General features: G+C 42.6%; 1 protein-coding gene across 2 annotated transcripts in view; it reads left to right on the forward strand.

Annotated features, from left to right (window-relative positions):
* Nucleotides 1–18,628, forward strand: part of LOC115158500 (cytoplasmic polyadenylation element-binding protein 2) — a 30,524-nt gene extending 11,896 nt beyond the window's left edge. For both annotated transcript variants that reach the window (XM_029707502.1, XM_029707503.1), the window contains 9 exons: nucleotides 6,650–6,740; nucleotides 9,369–9,419; nucleotides 10,573–10,596; nucleotides 11,614–11,781; nucleotides 11,948–12,037; nucleotides 12,337–12,455; nucleotides 12,596–12,710; nucleotides 13,047–13,228; nucleotides 14,368–18,628. In XM_029707502.1, the coding sequence (XP_029563362.1) occupies nucleotides 6,650–6,740; nucleotides 9,369–9,419; nucleotides 10,573–10,596; nucleotides 11,614–11,781; nucleotides 11,948–12,037; nucleotides 12,337–12,455; nucleotides 12,596–12,710; nucleotides 13,047–13,228; nucleotides 14,368–14,595 (1,068 nt within the window). In that variant the 3' untranslated portion in view covers nucleotides 14,596–18,628. The remainder of the gene's footprint in view (nucleotides 1–6,649; nucleotides 6,741–9,368; nucleotides 9,420–10,572; nucleotides 10,597–11,613; nucleotides 11,782–11,947; nucleotides 12,038–12,336; nucleotides 12,456–12,595; nucleotides 12,711–13,046; nucleotides 13,229–14,367) is intronic.
* The last annotated feature ends 4,599 nt before the right edge of the window (nucleotides 18,629–23,227 follow it).

The raw sequence follows: 23,227 nt of genomic DNA on the forward strand, positions 1-23,227 counted from the left end.
ACTGGTGTGCAAAAGAGCAGGAAAGTAAATAAAAACAATATGGGGATGAGGTAGGTAGATTGGGTGGGCTATTTACTGATGGGCTATGTACAGCTGCAGCGATCAGTTAGCTGCTCAGATAGCTGATGTTTAAAGTTGGTGAGGGAAATATAAGTCTCCAGCTTCAGCTATTTTTGCAATTCATTCCAGTCATTGGCAGCAGAGAACTGGAAGGAAAGGCGTCCAAGGAGGTGTTGGCTTTGGGGATGACCAGTGAGATATACCTGCTGGAGCACGTACTACGGGTGGGTGTTGTTATCGTGACCAGTGAGCTGAGATAAGGAAGAGCTTTACCTAGCATAGACTTATAGATGACCTGGAGCCTGTGGGTCTGGCGACAAATATGTAGCGAGGGCCAGCCGACGAGAGCATACAGGTCGCAGTGGTGGGTGGTATATGGGGCTTTGGTGACAAAACGGATGGCACTGTGATAGACTGCATCCAGTTTGCTGAGTAGAGTATTGGAAGCTATTTTGTAAATGACATCGCCAAAGTCAAGGATCGGTAGGATAGTCAGTTTTACGAGGGTATGTTTGGCGACGTGAGTGAAGGAGGCTTTGTTGCGAAATAGGAAGCCGATTCTAGATTTAATTTTGGATTGGAGATGTTTAATATCAGTCTGGAAGGAGAGTTTACAGTCTAGCCAGACAACTAGGTATTTGTAGTTGTCCACATATTCTAAGTAAGATCTGTCCAGAGTAGTGATGCTAGTCGGGCGGGTGAGTGCGTGAGCGAACGGTTGAAAAGCATGCATTTGGTTTTACTAGCGTTTAAGAGCAGTTGGAGGCCACGGAAGGAGTGTTGTATGGCATTGAAGCTCGTTTGGAGGTTAGTTAACACAGTGTCCAAAGAAGGGCCAGATGTATACAGAATGGTGTTGTCTGCGTGGAGGTGGATCAGAGAATCACCCGCAGCAAGAGCGACATCGTTGATATATACAGAGAAAAGAGTCGGCCCGAGAATTGAACCCTGTGGTACCCCCATAGAGACTGGCAGAGGTCCGGACAACAGGCCCTCCACTTTGACACACTGAACTCTGTCTGAGAAGTAGTTGGTGAACAAGGCGAGGCAGTCATTTGAGAAACCAAGGCTGTTGAGTCTGCCGATAAGAATGCAGTGATTGACAGAGTCAAAAACCTTGGCCAGGTCGATGAAGACAGCTGCACAGTACTGTCTTTTATCGATGGCTGTTATGATATCGTTTAGTACCTTCAGCGTGGCTGAGGTGCACCCGTGACCAGCTCGGAAACCGGATTGCACAGCGGAGAAGATACGGTGGGATTCGAAATGATCAGTGATCTGTTTATTAACTTGGCTTTCGAAGACTTTAGAAAGGCAGGGCAGGATGGATATAGGTCTATAACAGTTTGGGGCTAGAGTGTCACCCCCTATGAAGAGGGGGATGACCGTGGCAGCTTTCCAATCTTTAGGGATCTCGGACGATACGAAAGAGAGGTTGAACAGACTGGTAATAGGGGTTGCAACAATGGCGGCAGATAATTTTAGAAAGAGAGGGTCCAGATTGTCTAGCCCAGCTGATTTGTACGGGTCCAGGTTTTGTTGCTCTTTCAGAACATCTGCTATCTGGATTTGGGTGAAGGAGAAGCTGGGGAGGCTTGGGCAAGCAGCTGCGGGGGGTGCGGAGCTGTTGGCCGGGGTTGGGGTAGCCAGGAGGAAAGCATGGCCAGCCGTAGATAAATGCTTATTGAAATTCTCGATTATCGTGGATTTATCGGTGGTGACAGTGTTTCCTAGCCTCAGTGCAGTGGGCAGCTGGGAGGAGGTGCTCTTATTCTCCATGGACTTTAGTGTCCCAGAACTTTTTGGAGTTAGAGCTACAGGATGCAAATTTCTGTTTGAAAAAGCTAGTCTTTGCTTTCCTGACTGACTGCGTGTATTGGTTCCTGACTTCCCTGAACAGTTGCACATCGCAGGAACTATTCGATGCTATTGCAGTCCGCCACAGGATGTTTTTGTGCTGGTCGAGGGCAGTCAGGTCTGGAGTGAACCAAGGGCTATATCTGTTCTTAGTTCTACATTTTTTGAAAGGGGCATGCTTATTTAAGATGGTGAGGAAATTACTTTTAAAGAACGACCAGGCATCCTCGACTGACGGGATGAGGTCAATATCCTTCCAGGATACCCGGGCCAGGTCGATTAGAAAGGCCTGCTCGCAGAAGTGTTTTAGGGAGCGTTTGACAGTGATGAGGGGTGGTAGTTTGACCGCGGACCCATAGCGGATGCAGGCAATGAGGCAGTGATTGCTGAGATCCTGATTGAAAACAGCAGAGGTGTATCAGGCCCGGTGGCGAAACAGGTTTTGTAGTTGTAGTAATTTCGTTTGCTAGCCGGGCGATGTGCCTGGCTCGCGGCTAACTGGTGCTAGCTTCGGGGCAGGGGCAGTAGCCACTATAGCCACTCGGTAGCAGCTAGCTAGGACATAGGAAATATCACACCATATAAAGGCTAATATAATACACGTTCATCTAGCTACTGGATTAGTCTCGTACATAGATCTGTACTACATTCTCATTGGTGACTGTGTGGCAACACTCCTCAGTTGATACAGCGGATACAGCATCACCTAAACCAGAATGTCCACCTGAAGACAGACTATAGCAGGGGTCGGCAACAGGCAGCCCATGGACCAAAACCGGCCAACCAAAAAATGGTGTACAAAAAAGACTCAAATCAGTTTCATTTTAGAAATCTGTTCACCAAGTATTCCCACAAATAAAAAAAGAGATGTGATCGTGTCTCAATATAATCAAGGTATGAAATTGTTGTTATTTTCAAATCCAATCTCTTTTTTGGGCATAGTTGTGGTCAATTTGCAGTGTTCAAATTATAAAAATTATGTCGTAAATGTAAATGTAAATGTTCTGGCCCCCCAACCCTCCACTCCGACAAAAATCGGCCTGTGGCTGAATCTAGTTGCCTCCTAATGCCAGGGTCCCTGACTGATGCCGTAGAGTCAGCCAGGAAATGTTAGCCTAACACTGGGCTACAAATCACACACAGATTGACCATTCGACAGTATAATTTATTTTGTTAAGTGTTTTTAATCCTGTGTCAGGACTAGAGGTCGACCGATTATGATTTTTCACCGCCGATACTGATTATTGCAGGACCAGAAAAAGCCAATTGATCGGTATAGGCTTTTTTATTTATATATATATATATATATATATATATATATATAATTTGTAATAATGACAATTACAGCAATACTGAATGAACACTTTTATTTTAACTTAATATAATATGGTATCGGCTTTTTATATATATATATATATATATATATATATATTTTTTTTATATATATATATATATATATATATATATATATATATATATATATATATATATATATATATATATATATATATATATGTCACGGGCTGGCTCAAGAAAGCAGGAGAGGTAGAGTCAGGCGCAGGAGACAGAGAATTCTTGACCACACTTCTTTATTCCAGAAAATAGATATGGTCGCCAAAAAATAGGGACGCAGCCCTTGAATACTTCTGCGGTGGTGAACACAAAGAAACCAACCACAGGCAGAGGAAAACCAGCACACGTTCCTCAAGCACACAAAACGGACAAGAAACATAATCACGCACAAACACAGACATCCTACGCTAAACTAAATAACCCCCCCTACTAATAACTAACCCAAAACAGGTGCGTGCCTACCTAGACCTAACCAACAGAAAGTGAAACAAAAAAGGATCGATGGCAGCTAGTAGGCCGGCGACGACGACCGCCGAGCTCTGCCCGGCCGAGGAGGGGCGCCACCATCCGTCGGTGTCGTGACAATATATATATATTTGTAATAATGACAATCCAATTTGTAAGTCGCTCTGGATAAGAGCGTCTGCTAAATGACGTAAATGTAAATGTAAAATTACAGCAATACTGAATGAACACTTTTATTTTAACTTAATATAATACATAAATAAAATCTATTTAGTCTCAAATAAATAATGAAACATGCTCAATTTGATTTAAATAATGTGAAAACACAGTGTTGGAGAAGAAAGTAAAAGTGCAATATGTGCCATGTAAAAAAGCCAACGTTTAAGTTCCTTACTCAGAACATGAGAACATATAAAAGCTGGTGGTTCAATATTCCCAGTTAAGAAGTTTTAGGTTGTAGTTATTATAGGAATTATGACACGTCAACTATTTCTCTCTATACCATTTGTATTTCATATACCTTTGACCATTGGATGTTCTAATAGGCACTTTAGTATTGCCAGCCTAATCTCAGGAGTTGATAGGCTTGAAGTCATAAACAGCGCTGTGGTCAAGCATTGCTAAGAGCTGCTGGCAAACGCAGTAAAGTTTGAATGAATGCTTACGAACCTGCTGCCGCCTACCACCGCTCAGACTGCTCTATCAAATATCAAGTCATAGACTTAATTATAATATAATAAACACAGAAATACGAGCCTTAGGTCATTAATATGGTCAAATCCGGAAACTGTCATTTCGAAAACAAAATGTTTATTCTTTCAGTGAAATACGGAACCGTTACGTATTTTATCGAACGGGTGGCATCCCTAAGTCTAAATATTGCTGTTACATTAAATGTTATGTCATACTTATGTAAAATTCTGCCAAATTAGTTCGCAACAAGCCAGGCGGCCCAAACTGTTGCATATACCCTGACTCTGTGTACAATGAACACAAGAGAACTGACACAATTTCCCTACTTAATATTGCCTGCTAACATGAATTTATTTTAAATAAATATGCAGGTTTAAAAAATATACTTCTGTGTGTTGATTTTAAGAAAGGCATTGATGTTTATGGTTAGGTACATTCGTGCAACGATTGTGCTTTTTTCGCGAATGCGCTTTTGTTAAATCATTCCCCGTTTGGCGAAGTAGGCTGTGATTCGATGATAAATTAACAGGCACCGCATTGATTATATGCAACGCAGAACAAGCTAGTTAACCTAGTAATATCATCAACCATGTGTAGTTAACTAGTGATTATGTGAAGATTGATTGTTTTTTATAAGATACGTTTAATGCTAGCTAGCAACTTACCTTGGCTTCTTGCTGCACTCGCGTAACAGGTGGTCAGCCTGCCACGCAGTTTCCTCGTGGAATGCAATGTAATCGGCCATAATCGGTGTCCAAAAATGCCGATTACCGATTGTTATGAAAACTTGAAATTGGCCCTAATTAATTGGCCATGCCGATTAATCGGCCGACTTCTATTCAGGACCAGTAGTGTGTGGAGTACTTTTAAGTGGTGGTCAGGCTAGTAGGATGACCATACCTCTAGCAACTTATCTTAGGCACCTACAAAATGCCATTATTGTCTAATTAGGTAAGAGAGTAAACATTAAGTTGGAGGTCTTTGAGGTACTCATATGAGCTTGTATCTTCCCTCATGTTCTCAACCATGAGAGGGTCCTTGTCATGTACATACACAGTAAGTACACCATTTTCTTTTAAGGTTCTGCCATCTGTGGTATGTTATAAAGGTTGACAGGCCTCAGGTTTAGATTCACCGTGCATGGCTGTCTTATAGCCCCTCTGATGAGCTCATAACCTCCCTCTCATCCCAGTGAGCACTCTGGGTAAATGCCATTCCTGGATTTGGTTTCTGCTCTCTGTCTGTCTGTCTCTGGGACGTGCTCCAGAGTTCCTGTCGAATCCGTCATTGGGTCCACTCTGCTCACTAGCATACCTTAGTACCCCTGAAGTGAATAAATACGGAAAGAATTTTAATCCATGTATGTGCTGTTAACACACTCTGAAATATTAAGCTACATACCCATAGGCTTTATTACCCATACCTATGTTACCCACAGACTTTATTACCCATACCTATGTTACCCACAGACTTTATTACCCATACCTATGTTACCCACAGACTTTATTACCCATATCCATGTTACCCACAGGCTTTTTTACCCATATCCATGTTACCCACAGACTTTATTACCCATATCCATGTTACCCACAGGCTTTATTACCCATACCTATGTTACCCACAGACTTTATTACCCATACCTATGTTACCCACAGACTTTATTACCCATATCCATGTTACCCACAGGCTTTATTACCCATACCTATGTTACCCACAGACTTTATTACCCATACCTATGTTACCCACAGACTTTATTACCCATATCCATGTTACCCACAGACTTTATTACCCATACCTATGTTACCCACAGGCTTTTTTACCCATATCCATGTTACCCACAGGCTTTTTTACCCATACCTATGTTACCCACAGGCTTTATTACCCATATCCATGTTACCCACAGGCTTTATTACCCATATCCATGTTACCCACAGGCTTTTTTACCCATATCCATGTTACCCACAGGCTTTATTACCCATACCTATGTTACCCACAGACTTTATTACCCATATCCATGTTACCCACAGGCTTTATTACCCATATCCATGTTACCCACAGACTTTATTACCCATATCCATGTTACCCACAGGCTTTATTACCCATACCTATGTTACCCACAGGCTTTATTACCCATATCCATGTTACCCACAGGCTTTATTACCCATACCTATGTGCCAGAACACTGCAGGTTCCTTCTGCTTGTTGTATGTGTGTGTTTTAGGAACGCTCTAGAATGTACGACAGCCTGAACATGCACTCCCTGGAAAGCTCTCTGATTGACATCATGCGGGCGGAGCAAGATCCAATGAAGGGTGAGACTACTTACTTGCTCCCTCTCACTGTCTTTAATTATCATACTTACTTAGTTACTGACTCACTGTATAATGGGGAAAGTCATTGTGATTGTGGTTAGGGAGAACAGTGGTTAGAGGGAATGCATATGAGGTGCAGTATACCCTTTTCCAAGGCACTGACAGGCTTCCTGCTCCCTCCTAGAGGCATGTTTTTTTCCCCAGGGCGAGCAGCTTATGTTCTCCCTGCTAAGAGTGGATATTACTGCCACAACCGGCTGTGCCTTTAAATGACCTTACAGCCCTGATCCTACTGCTACTGCTTAACCTAACCTGGGGCACACAGACAGACAGGAGTCAGGCAGGCAGCACTGCAGCACTCTCTGTCCTGATAGGATAGGAACACTCCTCACAGGGACAGGGAGTATGGTGACAGAGACAGGCCTGGCCCAGGAGTAGAGTGACAGAGACAGGGCTGGCCCAGGAGTAGAGTGACAGAGACAGGGCTGGCCCAGGAGTAGAGTGACAGAGACAGGGCTGGCCCAGGAGTAGAGTGACAGAGACAGGGCTGGCCCAGGAGTAGAGTGACAGAGATAGGGCTGGCCCAGGAGTAGAGTGACAGAGACAGGGCTGGCCCAGGAGTAGAGTGACAGAGACAGGGCTGGCCCAGGAGTATGGTGACAGAGACAGGGCTGGCCCACAGTTCCATGCAGGCCTCTCAGCTCAGCTCAGCTCAGCTGCTGGACTTTTAGAAAATACTCTAAGCAGGTGCATTGTAGTCAGTGTAAAATGACTTCTAGCTAGCTAGATACACACATGGTTATGACCACTGGCGTCAACATACTTACTCCCCCAAACCATGGACAGGGACAAAGAAGGTTAGATTGACATTTATACTAAACAACATGTTCCCTCACATTGTATTTGGCACAGTATACTACCCCTGAAAGACTATTCAGGGTCGGTAGGTTACTTTCTAAGTGTAATGCATTACAGTGAGTAGTTACCTGTCCTAAATTGTAATCAGTAACGTAACTTTTGGATGACCCACATTTAGTAACGTAATCTGGTTACTATCAGTTACATTTGGATTACTTTCCCCTTAACAGGCATTAGAAGAAGACAAAAAGGATCCATCAAACGCATTTGGTGTGTCATCATAGTGGTCTCTGGCTTGTGGTCAGAGTTGCTCAGGTGGAAAAACTTTAAACTTGCGCCTTTATTTAATGCTGAATTTTAAAAATACATATTTTACCTTTATTTAACTAGGCAAGTCAGTTAAGAACAAATCCTTATTTTCAATGACAGCCTAGGAACAGTGGGTTAACTGCCTTGTTCAGGGGCAGAACGATTCGTTTATCTTGTCAGCTTATCTTGTCAGCTCGGGGATTCAATCTTGCAACCTTTCGGTTGCTAGTCCAACACTCTAACCACTAGGCTACCTGACGCCCCATTGAATATCATTGGGAAAACAGAAAGATGTCATAATGTATTTTTTTACATTTTTACATTTTTTTTTATTTTTATGCAAGCTTCCTTTCTGAATTTATATTCAATCCAAGAAGTAATCATCTAGTTTTCTGTAATCTGATTACAAATGTTTTTCTGGTAATTTAACTGATTAAAGTTACATTTTTTTTGTAATCAGATAACATGAGATAACATGTAATCAGTTACTCCCCAACCTTCATTATTATTATTGTTCATAAACTAGTGTAAATGTTGAAGTTGGCTCAACATGGACCTCCATAAGTATTAGTGGGCGTGGTGTTGTCCTGTAGTCCTCCGGTCCTGACTGGGACTCTGGAGCCGATGGTGCGAGCATAGGCCAGTATTCACAGCACAGAGAACCAGAGGGACACTAAATTTAGACATGATCACACTTTCACACGCTGTGTGTGACAGCCAGAGGAAGGTGGAGGGTGAGGGGAAGAGAGGGTGAGAAGAGGGTTGAGAGGAGGGGAGGGGAGAGTGGGCTCTGCCATTTATAGCCCAGACTGCTAATACATAAGCAGAAGACAAGCACTAACCTTACAGGACTTTAGAAATGAGCTCAGCTAACTGGGCATAGGAGATGTACCATGCTTACATTGCAGTGGAAATAGGGTTGCTGATTTTTTAACTGGAGATCAGATCATTTGCCAGCATCTCTTCTTTCTCTGTTCACACATCTGCAATTCTTCCCATTGAATGTAGAGATAACATAAATAGCTGACATGTGCTTCTGATAGTTCATTAGAGTTAACCCAAATCTATTCAGGCTGTTGTTTTGTTGTTGTTGTATTTTGTCAGCTCAAGCTGTCTCCGTGGAAAAGAGGGTTTTGTTCAGTGTTCTGTTCCGACACTACAGCTCAGTAGGCTGTTGTCATGTGACAGTGATGCTTCTGTTCCTTATACAGTACATGGCCGTGCGCTTGATGTCCTCAACCTGTCCTCTCCATCTGCTAAGAGTCTCATCCCTGTGTGTGTGTGTGTGTGTGTGTGTGTGTGTGTGTGTGTGTGTGTGTGTGTGTGTGTGTGTGTGTGTGCGTGTTTGCGTGTGTGTGTGTGTGTGCGCGTATGCGCGTGTGTGTGTGTTTGCGTGTGTGTGCGTGTGTGTGCGTGTGTGTGTGTGTGTGTGTGTGTGTGTGTGTCTCTCTGTCATGTCAGGTCGTGTGGGATGCCCTCATCCTGGGGCCGACGGTCTGCTCATGCTCAATGGTAACTATCTCTCCTGGCCAACACCAGCTTGTGTGATGTCTTCCATCGCTATCACCAGGCTATTTTAGAAATGGCCCAGTGTTCATGTTTCCACATCATGACTCGTTAGGGATGCTCAACCAGGGCTAGATCGAGAAGCAAGCTGAAACATTCCTGTCATGCTTTTCTGAACTTCATTTGTGTTGGGATATATCCTTCTCTATAGTGGACTAAAAGCTGGATTGCTTTTGTTAAATGAGTAGCGTTGGTTGTCCTATGCTGTGCTGTGTCTGTCCGTTAGGTTGACACTAGACTGTTGTAACAGTGTAGTAAACATGTCTCCTGTTGAAGGATATGCATTGTTGTTGTAATCCTACTGGGGCTTGAGATGTTGAAGAGGAATGTTAAGTAGTGTGGCTCACATGACGAGGTGGAATGCCTAGTTGTATAAGTCACATGACCATCCGCAGGAGAGCCGAGGGGTGTTGTAGCTAGGTCACTTAGCTTATTTATGTAGGCTAGGTCACTTAGCTTATTTATGTAGGCTAGGTCACTTAGCTTATTTATGTAGGCTAGGTCACTTAGCTTATTTATGTAGGCTAGGTCACTTAGCTTATTTATGTAGACTAGGTCACTTAGCTTATTTATGTAGGCTAGGTCACTTAGCTTATTTATGTAGGCTAGGTCACATGACCATCCGCAGGAGAGCCAGGGGTGTAGTAGCTAGGTCACTTATGTAGGCTAGGTCACTTAGCTTATTTATGTAGGCTAGGTCACATGACCATCTGCAGGAGAGCCAGGGGTGTAGTAGCTAGGTCACTTATGTAGGCTAGGTCACATGACTAGATGTCAGGGGAAGACTGGTGTCTTTCCATTAGGCTGCTCCTCATACATATAGTCAGCCTAGTCCAGTTTACAATATAGCCTACATTCCTGCTTGACACATTGTCATATGCCTAACTATTCAACATGATGTCAAGCCTGTGACGATAATTAGGTTTCATGACACTCCAACCATGCAGTTAGATGATGAGGGGCTGAATGGGGTAGGGGTAAATAATGGTACTAGAGGTCATAGTATCTGTAGTGTCAGTAGTACCAGGTCTGGGGATACTTTACCTTACGAGGAATGTCTGAAAGGCATAAAACCACTCTTTACTTTGTTTCCATGCAGCAAGGAGCTATGGGAGACGTCGAGGTAAAGCCGCCTTCATGTGATGTGCAGTCTGTGTCATGTCATGTGTGTTGCGTGTTCATCCACTAGACAGCATGCTTTAACGCTACTGAACTGCAGCTGCCAAAACAGTGTCTGGATACAAACAATTCAGGGTTTATAGTGTCAACATGATCACCACTGACAGTCAATCTAAATAATTTACTATGACATCCCAAGCATTTTTACCAGCAGTTTTTTTATGTATTGTGGTGAATTTGGGGGGCAGTCCTGACCTAGACTTTAACCCAGGTCCAAGTGACTGTCGCCCCAACATCTTAGTCTTTACTCCAAGAGACCCTAATCTCTAGACAAGGTCGCTAGGTGTTGGGTTAAGGTCACTACAGTATATAATTGCAGACGTATATGAATACTGCACAACACGTTAGTACACATAGTACATTGCCATAGGTTTCAGGCTTGGTTACCACTAGTTTACCTCAGTCCATTGCTCTGACTAGTGCTACTGCTTTGCCTCATGGTAACAACTTGAATCCACAGCTTCCTTACCAGACCTCAAGCTTGTCCTCTCTGTCTACTGTCTGTCAGTCAGTCACAGAGCTCTGGCTGGAGTATTCACGGTTGTGTGTCTTGGTTTTACAGCACATTTACAGTATAAATACTAGATTGAACATAATCCTCTATCACTTTATGCTTGTACTTTATCTTGTAGCTACTCAGCACAAAGCCTGACGACAGATGTAAACAGCCATTACACATGTTGTTATGGACCCCGCTCATTTATCATGACTCATTATAATAATACTATCTCTATATAACATTAAGACGTTGGGCTCCAGGAATGTGTTCAATCTAGGAACTGTCAGTGGGTGTTAACAGAGCTACAGCAGGTTGGTTACTTCTGTTGTTGGCAAAGCAGAAGTATGTGCATCTGCTTGTGATGTGACTGTATGTACTGTATGCATGTGTGTATCTATGTGGATGTCATTGTCCATGTCTGCAGGTGTTCTGACCGCTGACCTGTGACCCCCTCTTCTCCAGGCCGCTCCTCCCTGTTCCCCATTGAAGACAGCCTCCTTGATGATGGGCACGGTAACCAGGGCATCCCAGGGCTTGGCCCAAACTGTTACCCCCACCAGAACGGGGAGCGCATCGAGCGTTTCTCCCGCAAAGTGTTTGTGGGCGGCCTGCCCCCTGACATAGATGAAGGTAAGAGGAGGAAGAGCTAAACACAGTGTTGTTAGTTCAGTGAATCAGTTGATATGTTGTTATGAAAGGTTGTTCTTACTCACGTTGGTTAGTTTTTCCTTCTCCCTCTTCCGTTACTCCTCACACATCCGCCTTCCTCTCGCCTATTCTTTCTTTCTCTCGTTAGATGAGATCACCAACAGTTTCCGTCGCTTTGGCCACCTGGTGGTGGACTGGCCACACAAGGCTGAGAGCAAATCCTACTTCCCCCCCAAAGGTAAAGCTCACCTCAAACTTTCTTTAACTGAAATTGACATAAATGTATGTCATAAAGCTATGTTTTAGCACCATATACTGTATAAATATGGCCGGTAGCAATCAATGATGGCCCTGAGACTCCTGGAAGAGACAGTACAGCTAGGTTGACCAACATCCTCTTTCCCATATGACTAACCTACATAGTCTGTATATAGTACTTTTTCAAATGGAAATAATTCAGTGTATTTGTAGCAGTATTACCCCACACTATTGTATATGCTGTCCAGGTCCTGAGAGTGTGTTGTGTGTGTTGCCTAGGTTACGCCTTCCTGCTGTTCCAGGAGGAGAGCTCCGTGCAGGCTCTGATCGAGGCCTGCATGGAGGAGGACGGCAAGCTCTACCTGTGTGTCTCCAGCCCCACTATCAAAGACAAGCCTGTGAGTCCAACACAAACCCAGCTCTCTGTAGGGCCATTCCCACCAGCAAGGACATCTGTGAGACTAGCAACACCTACGCAGTGTAATTCCATCTTGCGATTATTCAATGTATGGGATATGTGTGATGTGTGTGTCTCCAGGTCCAGATTCGTCCGTGGAACCTGAGTGACAGTGACTTTGTGATGGACGGCTCTCAGCCCCTGGATCCTCGCAAGACCATCTTTGTAGGAGGGGTGCCCCGCCCTCTCAGAGCAGGTAAACACTTCCCTCATCTCCCTCTATCAGATCCACATGACATCTCAGCTGGGCCTCTAGTTGATCTACTCTGTAATTGGACTGGGATGTTCGTGTTGGTGATGGTAGATGTTGAAATACGTAGATAAACAGATGATGTGTTTTGAGTAATAAGGAGCATCTGCGAGCTGCCAATGTTTTCCCTATGTAATGACAATCTGACAACCCCCTCCTCCACTTTCTCTCTCTCACCCCTTAACCATCTCACCTACCCATGTGTCACTTCCCCATCTCCTCCCCCCGTTCTTTACTCTTTTGTTTCTTCTCCTGTTCCATCTCTCTCACATCTCTCTCCAGTGGAGTTGGCCATGATTATGGACCGTCTCTATGGGGGGGTCTGCTACGCTGGCATCGACACCGATCCAGAGCTCAAGTACCCCAAAGGTGCGGGGCGCGTCGCATTCTCCAATCAGCAGAGTTACATCGCTGCCATCAGCGCCAGATTTGTCCAGCTGCAACATGGAGACATTGACAAGCGGGTACAGTCCTCCCTCCCTCCACTTCCCATCTAATTAACCACACAATCCTTCTGGAGACATTCTCCTCCTGATTTCCTAGAGATGCAGAGAGAGAATGAGAGAGTGAGTGTGTGAGAGAGTCAGTCCTCGTGAGGATTTGTGGTTCAAAGAAAAACAGTGTGTGTGTTCCAATAGCATCACACGCAGATAGTCTGATGGTGGTTGCTATGGAGAGGAGAAAGCTTATTAGTGCTGATTGAATTAGTTTCATTTCCAGTCTCCTCTCTCCTCTCTCTCTCTCTCTCTCTCTCACTCTCTCACTCTCTCTCCTCTCTCTTTCCTCTCTCTCCTCTCTCTCTCTCCCCTCTCTCTCTCTGTCTCTCTCTCTCTCTCTCTCTCTCTCTCTCTCTCCTCTCTCCTCTCTCTCTCTCTCCTCTCTCCTCTCTCTCTCTCTCCTCTCTCCTCTTTCTCTCTCTCTCTCTCCCTCTCTCCTCTCTCTCTCTCTCCTCTTTCTCTCTCTCTCTCTCTCCTCTCTCTCTCTCCTCTCTCTCTCTCTCCTCTCTCTCGCTCGCTCTCCTCTCTCTCTCTCTCTCTCCTCTTTCTCTCTCTCTCTCTCTCCTCTCTCCTCTCTCTCTCCTCTTTCTCTCTCTCTCCTCTTTCTCTCTCTCTCTCTCTCTCTCTCTCCTCTCTCTCTCTCTCTCTCCTCTCTCTCGCTCGCTCTCCTCTCTCTCTCTCTCTCTCTCTCTCTCTCTCTCTCCTCTCTCTCCTTTCTCTCCTCTCTCTCCTCTCTCTCTCTCTCTCTCTCTCTCTCTCTCTCCTTTCTCTCCTCTCTCTCTCTCTCTCTCTCTCTCTCTCTCTCTCTCTCTCTCTCCTCTCTCTCCTCTCTCTCTCAGCGCTGCCCGACTCCATTGTTTTTGAATCTCACACAGCTTCAAACAGGCTACTCTATCATTTTAAAGGAACCTTTTCATCTTTCATCATGTATCTCAGTATTCTACCTGTGCTCAGTGCTTTTACAGTACATGCAATGTATCCATACCTATTGTTTTTAGGTATGTTATGCACCCTTTTATACACTCTTGCACTCTCAATACCTGTGTTATTTCTGTGTATTCCTCTTCTCATCCCCTCCATGTCCCTGTACCCCTGCACCCCTACAGGTGGAGGTAAAGCCCTATGTTCTGGACGACCAGCTGTGTGATGAGTGCCAGGGTGCGCGTTGCGGTGGGAAATTTGCCCCTTTCTTCTGCGCCAACGTGACCTGCCTGCAGTACTACTGTGAGTTCTGCTGGGCTAACATCCACTCCCGCGCCGGCCGAGAATTCCACAAGCCGCTGGTCAAAGAGGGGGCTGACCGCCCACGCCAGATCAACTTCCGCTGGAACTGAAGAGGAACGCGACCACACGTCACCATGGCGACACGGTCAGAAGGAACGGTCAAGGAAGAGAGACATCGCCAGGCAGGAAAAAGTGCATCGCTCTGCCTCTTACCCTAAGCTATCAGTATAGAGTACATAACAGTATACAGTATATATATCTTTTGTAGCAGCCAAACACTACAAGCCTCAGTTTTTCACCAAAACCCCCCTCACATCTCAGGCTCTGACAACTTTTTTGTGGTACTTTAATGTTTTTTAAGAGGAGATTTAAAAGAGATTGATTTTTTGTAGGTTTTTCAAATTATTTTTATATGTGAGATTTAACGTAGATATGACAATGTTTTTGCATGGGAGCAGCCCATCTGTCTGTCTGTCTGTCTGTCTGTCTGTCTGTCTGTCTGTCTGTCTGTCTGTCTGTCTGTCTCTGTCTGTCTGTCTGTCTGTCTGTCTGTCTCTGTCTGTCTGTCTGTGTCTGTCTGTCTGTCTGTCTGTCTGTCTGTCTGTCTGTCTGTCTGTCTGTCTGTTTGTCTGTCTGTCTGCTGCTAGCCACCCCCTAGTGGGTGTAGCGTGCCCTTGTTTCTGGGAAAACCTTGATTCTATAATCTGGATGCCTGCCCCAGGTCATTTACCAAAGGTAACAAAACGATAGGAAGCATAAAAGTGATACATTTCTGCCACAAAACAAACTCTTATTTTTTATTGTTGATAATAATTTGTTATTTTTCCCCATCAGGGAAGACATTTACAAAATTTATGAGGTTATTTTTGCTCTCATTTTGATCTGAAAAAATATTACCTCAAAATATGAATCTGGTTTTTATTAATTCTATTTAACCTTTTTAATCACAAGCTATATTAGAAGCTTTGCTGCTATATATAATATATGAATAGGTGTATAGGTGGTATATATTAATGCCAGCTATATACCGGAATCTTGAAAAATGAAATGCAGTCCGCACTCACACACTCATGGCCACCTTTGCCATGGAAGAATAGAATGTGAAAATTGAAGTGCATGTTTGTGTCTATACACCCGTTGCATGCAAGATAGACTTAACCAATACACATAGGATAAAAAAACAACACAGACTACAGAAACTATATAACAGAAAACACTAAAATCCTACTTTGAGTAGCAACAACAAAAAAACGTCAGAAGCCTAGGTGTAAGAAAATATATATATAAAAATGAAGATAAAGGAAAATACATGAAAACGACTTAACATAAAAAAATCTTGCATGCATTGATGTTAATCCGTTGTTTGAACCATTTACATACTTACTAAAGAAAAAAAGCGATATTGGATCTAAACTAGTGGATGCCACCATTTTGTGATGTGGTGGTTTGTGAGGAGTAATGAAGCCTGTTGAGAAGCTGAGTGGCGTTCAGTCAGTGGTTAGTGTCTGTGTCGTGTCTGTGCTGTCTGTGTGGATCTTGTTGGTGTGTGGAATGAGGTTTTAGTTTAGTAACAATGTAGGTAAACTAAAGGAGAATGAGAACCTCACAACATTTTGCCTTCACCCTTCCTATCCTCCTCACCTTTGTATAGTTCCAGAGGTTACTCTAATGTAGCATAACCCTTTGCAGACCAAAAGCATACACAGAAGCCAGGCTGGATCTGATTTCTACAGGCATAAAACTGGGAGATGTGTGCTTGTGCCATGTGTTAGGCTAGTTGGCCAATTTAAACCACTCTTCAAATGTTGTCATAGAGAAGGATCCGTAAGAAAACATCTGCCCGTCATCTGTTCCTGACTTGTGTTATCAGGCTACTCAGTTTGATAAAACTGTTCTCCAAAACAACCAGGCTCTCATACATATTGTAGTTACAAGTTATTAGACTCCAGACCTGTAGAAAGTGGCCCAGGTTTATGTCCTGCTAATGAAAGATGACAAAGACACACTCCCTCATATATTTTCAGTGATGGGGAAATAATTATTATTAAAAAAATTGGCCTGCAGAATATGAATAACTGTGTTCTTTTTTTATCTAACTATGACCCTGTCTCTCTGTGAGCAATGACCTGCTGGTGCACTAGCCAGCTGTTTGGTACTGTACATGTCTGTATCTCTACAGTATAATATCCCTGTTATCTTGTGTCATAGTGTTCCCTGGTGTGGTGTCAGTCCTTGGTATGCGGTTTAGACCTGGTTCAGGGGTCAAGTGTGTACTGTCACTACTACTACTTCATGGATATAAGATTGTTTATGTTTATTTATTCACATATTAGATCATTTATTTGTTAATGTCTTTAACTTGTGAGTTGGGACCCCCTCTCTGTCCCCAGCCTCTCTAATCACTTTTGATAATATATTATGCACTACCTTTTCTATATTTTCCCTCTGATTATTTGATTCTTGACTCGTTTTCACCCTACCAGTTAGTCAGCTGATTAAATGCAGACATGGTTTGGGCAACGACCTATTTTGCTCAATTTAATCACTCATGAAAGATTCAGTTCTACCGAACTTCTACCTATTTATAATTCTACCAGATGATTTTATTTTTTCATAATGACTTATTTAAGAAATTGTGTGAGGAGGCGGTGGTCTTAGGTTTTTCTATGTGAATGAAGCAGTATTCTAATATGTTGTAATGTATTGATAGGGGGTCCTGTTGTCTGTCAGTCACTCCGTCAACTGAAACAAGGAAGAAGTGCCACAGGGTACTGTGCTATGATGATTGGCTCTAGAGAAAATGGTGGCCAAAAACCAATGAGCAACCGTTCAAAGCAAATGAAGGATGGTTATTAAGCCCCCACCCTGTTTGTACTTTGTCCCAGTGGCCTCGGTTCTCGTGGTGTGGTTGTTGTGCTCAGAACAGAACAGAGCGCTCTTGTACTTTGTCACCATTGACATGTAACACGACTCCTTGTGCTGTTTGTTGAGTAATGGGTCCTATTTTATAAGTTGAACACTGTTACTTTGTATGTGTGTGTCTTTGTTTTTGTAAGAATCATATTTATTTCACTATTTTTGTAGACAAATAACTATTTGATTTTGATTGTATTTTTCTATTTCAATAGGTTATTATTATTATTATTATTACACACATTTTAGTTCCCCTAATATTCTAGTTATGTCTAGAAGCAGGGCTCTGTTGAAAGACAAAAATAAACAAAAGATTTGAACAAATAATTATGTCATTGATGTATCAATATATAACTGTTTTAATATATCAATATGGTTAATATACAAGTACACATTTACACCTTTTAATTGAAGGAAGGAAACATTGAGGGTTCTATTATATTCATGGAAGACACTTGAGATTCTCCCCCTGTTGCATCGAGGCCCGCGGTGCCTCTCCTCATAGATGCTCTGAAACTTGAATATAACACATTTTGAAAGGCTGATTAACCTCGAATATGTGTTGTGACGTGCAATACTGTTTCTAATGTTTGTATAAAAAGTAAAAATGACAGTGTAAACCTTTTTAATGCAGATTTATTTTTTTCATTGCATATTTTGCAGATTTCTGATCCACAGTGTCATTTTTTTACTGTCAGAAAGAACCCCCTTTTTTTCATTGCAACTATTTTTCAATCCAGATATCTTTGTACTGATGTAAATGATTGTAGTTATTTTGGATAGTGTTTTGCTACCAAAAGGAGAGAATTTTTCATGCATATTTCTATTTCATTTAATTTTATTCCGTTTTTTATTTTATTTAATAGAAGCAGAATACTTGGAATAATTTTTCATATTATATGTCATTGATATTATTTTGTATTTTTATGTGGAAATATATATAATTTTAAGATGCCAATTGCTAAGATATTATTTTAATTTGAATTATTTTTAAGCTAAATCTTTGTAATATTGTTAAAGTAACTCATTTCTAAATCGGAGTTTGTGTATGAATTCACAAAAGTGGTTTATGAGGTGTTCGGATTGTAATTATTACTCAATGGTTCTTTGATATGCAAAATTAATATCATGTCGATTTTAATTTTTGTTTTGTATTTAAATGGGGTGTTGATTACAATCTGTTTTCTTTCATTTCCTGAATAAATAAAGACCCATTCTGTTCAGACACAACATGCCTGCCTTTTTCCTCTGTGTTTGTCAAAAGGCTTTGCCTATTGTTTAGGATGACATTGCTTTTGCTTAGGTATACTTTGACTTCACTCTACAGGGAGAAATGACCCTCTGCTTACTAGCCTGACTGTACAAGGAGTCCTCTAGTTGTATGTCTGAATAGGAGTGTAGTGAGTGATATTAATCATTATATGCCTCCTCTGAGTCTATAGAACAGAGACTATTCTTGAGAAGTTCTTAAATGCATTTTAGACCCAGACAGAGGCTGGGCTCCCCTGTGACTAGTAAATATATGGCCAGGGTCATTGTGCAGTCAATATGGTAAACTGCTTAGCACAGCAAGCATCCTGGGAGAGTCTGGGAGTGAGGCGAGGGAAGGGTAGATTCAGAGTAAATGGGTTTGGAGGTCAGTTTTGACAGGTGGCCAGATGTGACCTTGACCAGGGTAAAGGTGGCCGTCATTTACTCAGAACACCTGCCTGTGCTTCCATGGAGAGCTAGCTAGCCAAACACCAGCCAGGAGCCCATCCTACAGCACCCCAGTGCCAAAGGCCCTATACCATACCATAGCCATCCTCCTCACAGTCCTAAAATAAAGGAAACACCAATATAAAGTGTATTAATAGGGTGTTGGGTTACCACAAGCCAGAACAGCTTCAATGCACCTTGGCATAGATTCTACAAGTGTCTGGAACTCTATTGGAAGGATGCGACAACATTCTGCCATGGGAAATTCCATAATTTGGTGTTTTGTTGACTGCTGTCTCCGGCGCCGCTCCAGAATCTCCAATAAATGTTCAATTGTGTTGAGATCTGGTGACTGAGACGGCCATGGCATATGGTTTACATCATTTTCATGCTCATCAAACCATTCAGTGACCACTCATGCCTGCCCAGAATTTTATACATGACCCTAAGCATGATGGGATGTTAATTGCTTAATTAACAACACCTGTGTGGAAGAACCTGCTTCCAATATACTTTGCATTCCTCATTTACTCAAGTGTTCCCATTATTCTTTCAGTTACCTGTAGTTTTAGTGCATATGCAGTATACCGCCATCTAGAGGCTAAATATTGCTATTGCTGCAACTTCTCAGTTGCAAAAAAAAAATCGGAATGATCATGCTGTCTCAAGAATCACACTCCAGAATGAAGTATGATGTCAGGAGTTGACTCTTTAATGTGGACTGGTGGAAAGGGTGTGTATTCAGGCCTGCACTCTGAACTTATGAAGTCAGTCCTTGAGTTAGTGATAGTTGTTTTGCTTTATGGAAAGTTTATAACGAGACAGAGGAAGTGGATGAGGGAGAAAGAGGGAGGGGTGTGAGTGAAACAGAGTGGGGGAGGTTTGAATGACTCTAGGGAGGCTACTATTACAAATCAAGACTCTGAGAGGGAGCAGAGAGACAGAGGGAGCCCTACACAAATGTTTGAAGGAGCCCTACAAAGACAAAGGTTAGGAGAGCGAGACAGAGAGGTTAAGAAGGAGACTATGTTATCCAAGGACATTCTACTCATCTCTCATCACCAAGGATACAGGACTGTGACCAGGAAGGAGATCTGAGGATTGACACAATTATACTGATTTTAAGTTGTTCAAGCAGTCAACAAGAGGAGCAGCTCTCAACCAGTGGTAACAGCATTCAGCTGGCAAACGTAACATCTGCATGTTTCTTAATACCATACATACAGTATGCCAGTGCTATGATCACTCACATTATAATCAAATAAAACTAATGTTCTTTACTTTGGGGTAGAAGTTATTGGATGGGCCATACATTTTTTGACTAGATCAGAGACGCTGGCATGCTATTTCACTCTCATCATCTCAAAATAACAACCTCAGCTGGTCATCACCTTTGTCTTAATTGAAGCAATAAGGGCTGAGGGGGTGTGGTATATGTACAATATACCACGGCTAAGGGCTGTTTTTACGCACAATGCAACATGGAGTGCCAGGACACAGCCGTTAGCCATGGTATATTGGCCATATATCAAACCCCTGAGGTGCTTTATTGCTATTATAAACGTTTTACCAACGTAATTACAGAAGTTCAAATAAATGTTTGGTATACGGTTTGATATTCCCCGTCTGTCAACCAATCAGCATTCAGGTCTCAAACCACCCAGGTAATAATGTTCATTTTAGCATGTGTACCAATTAAAATAATGGCACTATGCTTTTAAGAATGTGTGAGTTCTGTCCTTTCTTTCTGTGTGTGTGAGCGTGTGTATGCCCAGGTGAACATTTTGTCTCTGTGTGTGAGAATGCATGTATCTGAGAGTAGAGCAGGGTCAGTGCTTTAACGATGGGTAGGTCCCAGTCATGACATCATCCCTGCTGGGCAGAAATGGTGGGTGGGGATTCTCCCTCAGAGGGCCTTTCTCACACTGGCTCTATGCTGAGTTCATTATAGTATTACCCTCAAATCGAAAAACATGTTCCACCGAGAGCGGCTGCCTTTAGCGTAAATAGCCCTAATTAATTATGGGGGGCCAGGGGGTATCTATTTCACAGTGCTGGCTGAGCTTGTTCACACCAGTATGTGAATTTGTGTGTGTATGTTCATTGGGGGGCCTTTGTGTGTGTGTGTGTGTGTGTGTGTGTGTGTGTGTGTTGGACTATAAAGCATTTGCATGTGTGAGAATAAAGCATTTACACAGATGATTTATATTATGTTCCGTGGGTTGTGATTCCCCTGATCATGATCTTCAAGTCTTCCATCTTCAGGACAGAGTGTTCATTCTGTATCTCTAACATCTCACAACAAACGCTGCAGAATTAAAAAACTCAAAGCCATGGAAACCCAATGTTAGTTCCACTGTTCCTAAACACACACTATTGTCAGAGACACAGACGTGGAACAGATGTACAAACATACAGACACACAGAGCTAACATGCTCACGCCCAATTGCCCAGACATACTGTATACACGCAACAACAAAGAACAAAATTACAGACATTAATATACTCAGATCTCGCAAATATCCATAACTGTACCTGTTTGAATCTATGGTTCAGGTTTTTGTTACTGTATACTCTGAATGTACAAAACATTAAGAACCCCTGCTCTTTCCATGACATAGACTGATCAGGTGAATCCAGGTGAAGGCTATGATCCTTCATTGATGTCACTTGCTAAATCCACTTCAATCAGTGTAGATGAAGGAGACAGCTTAAAGAATTGACACATGGATTGTGTATGTGTGCCATTCAAAGGACGAATGGGAAAATCAATATCAGGAAGGTGTTCCTAATGTTTGGTACACTCAGTTATTAACTACATTATACATGCTGAAGCTGAAGATAAACTCCCAGACATTTTCCTGTATCAAGTTGAAGCTGGGTTTCCCAAGTCGTTTGGTGCACACTGTTCAAGCCACTGAGCTATAAATTATCAAGCCGGGTAGCCAGCTAAATAGACGTGTCTGCAACGCATCTGTTTGAAGTCACGTACACAAGAATGCTCAACCAATCACACGACACAACACTGGACTTGCCAAGGGCTGGCATTTGTTAGTTCGTCCATCATTCCAGTGACATTGACCATCCAGCCAACTTGACACAACTGTGGGAAGCATTAGAGTCAAAATGGGCCAGCAACTCTGTGGAACGCTTTCAACACCTGGTAGAGTCCATGGCCCGATGAGTTGAGGCTGTTCTGAGTGCAAAAGGGGGGGGGTGCCATTCAATACTAGGAGGGTGTTCCTAATGTTTGGTACACTCAGTGTATATTAACTACATTATACATGCTGAAGCTGAAGATAAACTCCTAGGTCTTTTCCCACAGCTGCCAACCATTACCACCATACCTGCATATTGTTTACAGTATAATTACGATAGAGAATGAAATATAATTACTGTTATGAAGCATATCTAACAACACTTGTGATGTCAATTATGTTTCTATGTGGTGTGTATCTAAGTGTCTAACTTCATCTGTATGATTTAAGCCTTATGACCTATCATGATTTGCCAAATGGTATCCAGCTACAGTATAGTATCCAGCTACAGTATGGTATCTAGCTACAGTATGGTATCTAGCTACAGTATAGTATCCAGCTACAGTATAGTATCCAGCTACAGTATGGTATCTATCTACAGTATGGTATCTAGCTACAGTATGGTATCTAGCTACAGTATGGTATCTAGCTACAGTATAGTATCCAGCTACAGTATGGTATCCAGCTACAGTATAGTATCCAGCTACAGTATGGTATCTATCTACAGTATGGGATCCAGCTACAGTATGGTATCTAGCTACAGTATGGTATCCAGCTACAGTATGGTATCTAGCTACAGTATGGTACCTAGCTACAGTATGGTATCTAGCTACAGTATAGTATCCAGCTACAGTATGGTATCCAGCTACAGTATAGTATCCAGCTACAGTATGGTATCTATCTACAGTATGGTATCCAGCTACAGTATGGGATCCAGCTACAGTATGGTATCCAGCTACAGTATGGGATCCAGCTACAGTATGGTATCTAGCTACAGTATGGTATCTATCTACAGTATGGGATCCAGCTACAGTATGGTATCCAGCTACAGTATGGTATCTATCTACAGTATGGTATCCAGCTACAGTATGG

The sequence above is a fragment of the Salmo trutta genome, chromosome 22, assembly GCF_901001165.1.
Source record: "Salmo trutta chromosome 22, fSalTru1.1, whole genome shotgun sequence".
NCBI lineage: Eukaryota > Metazoa > Chordata > Actinopteri > Salmoniformes > Salmonidae > Salmo > Salmo trutta.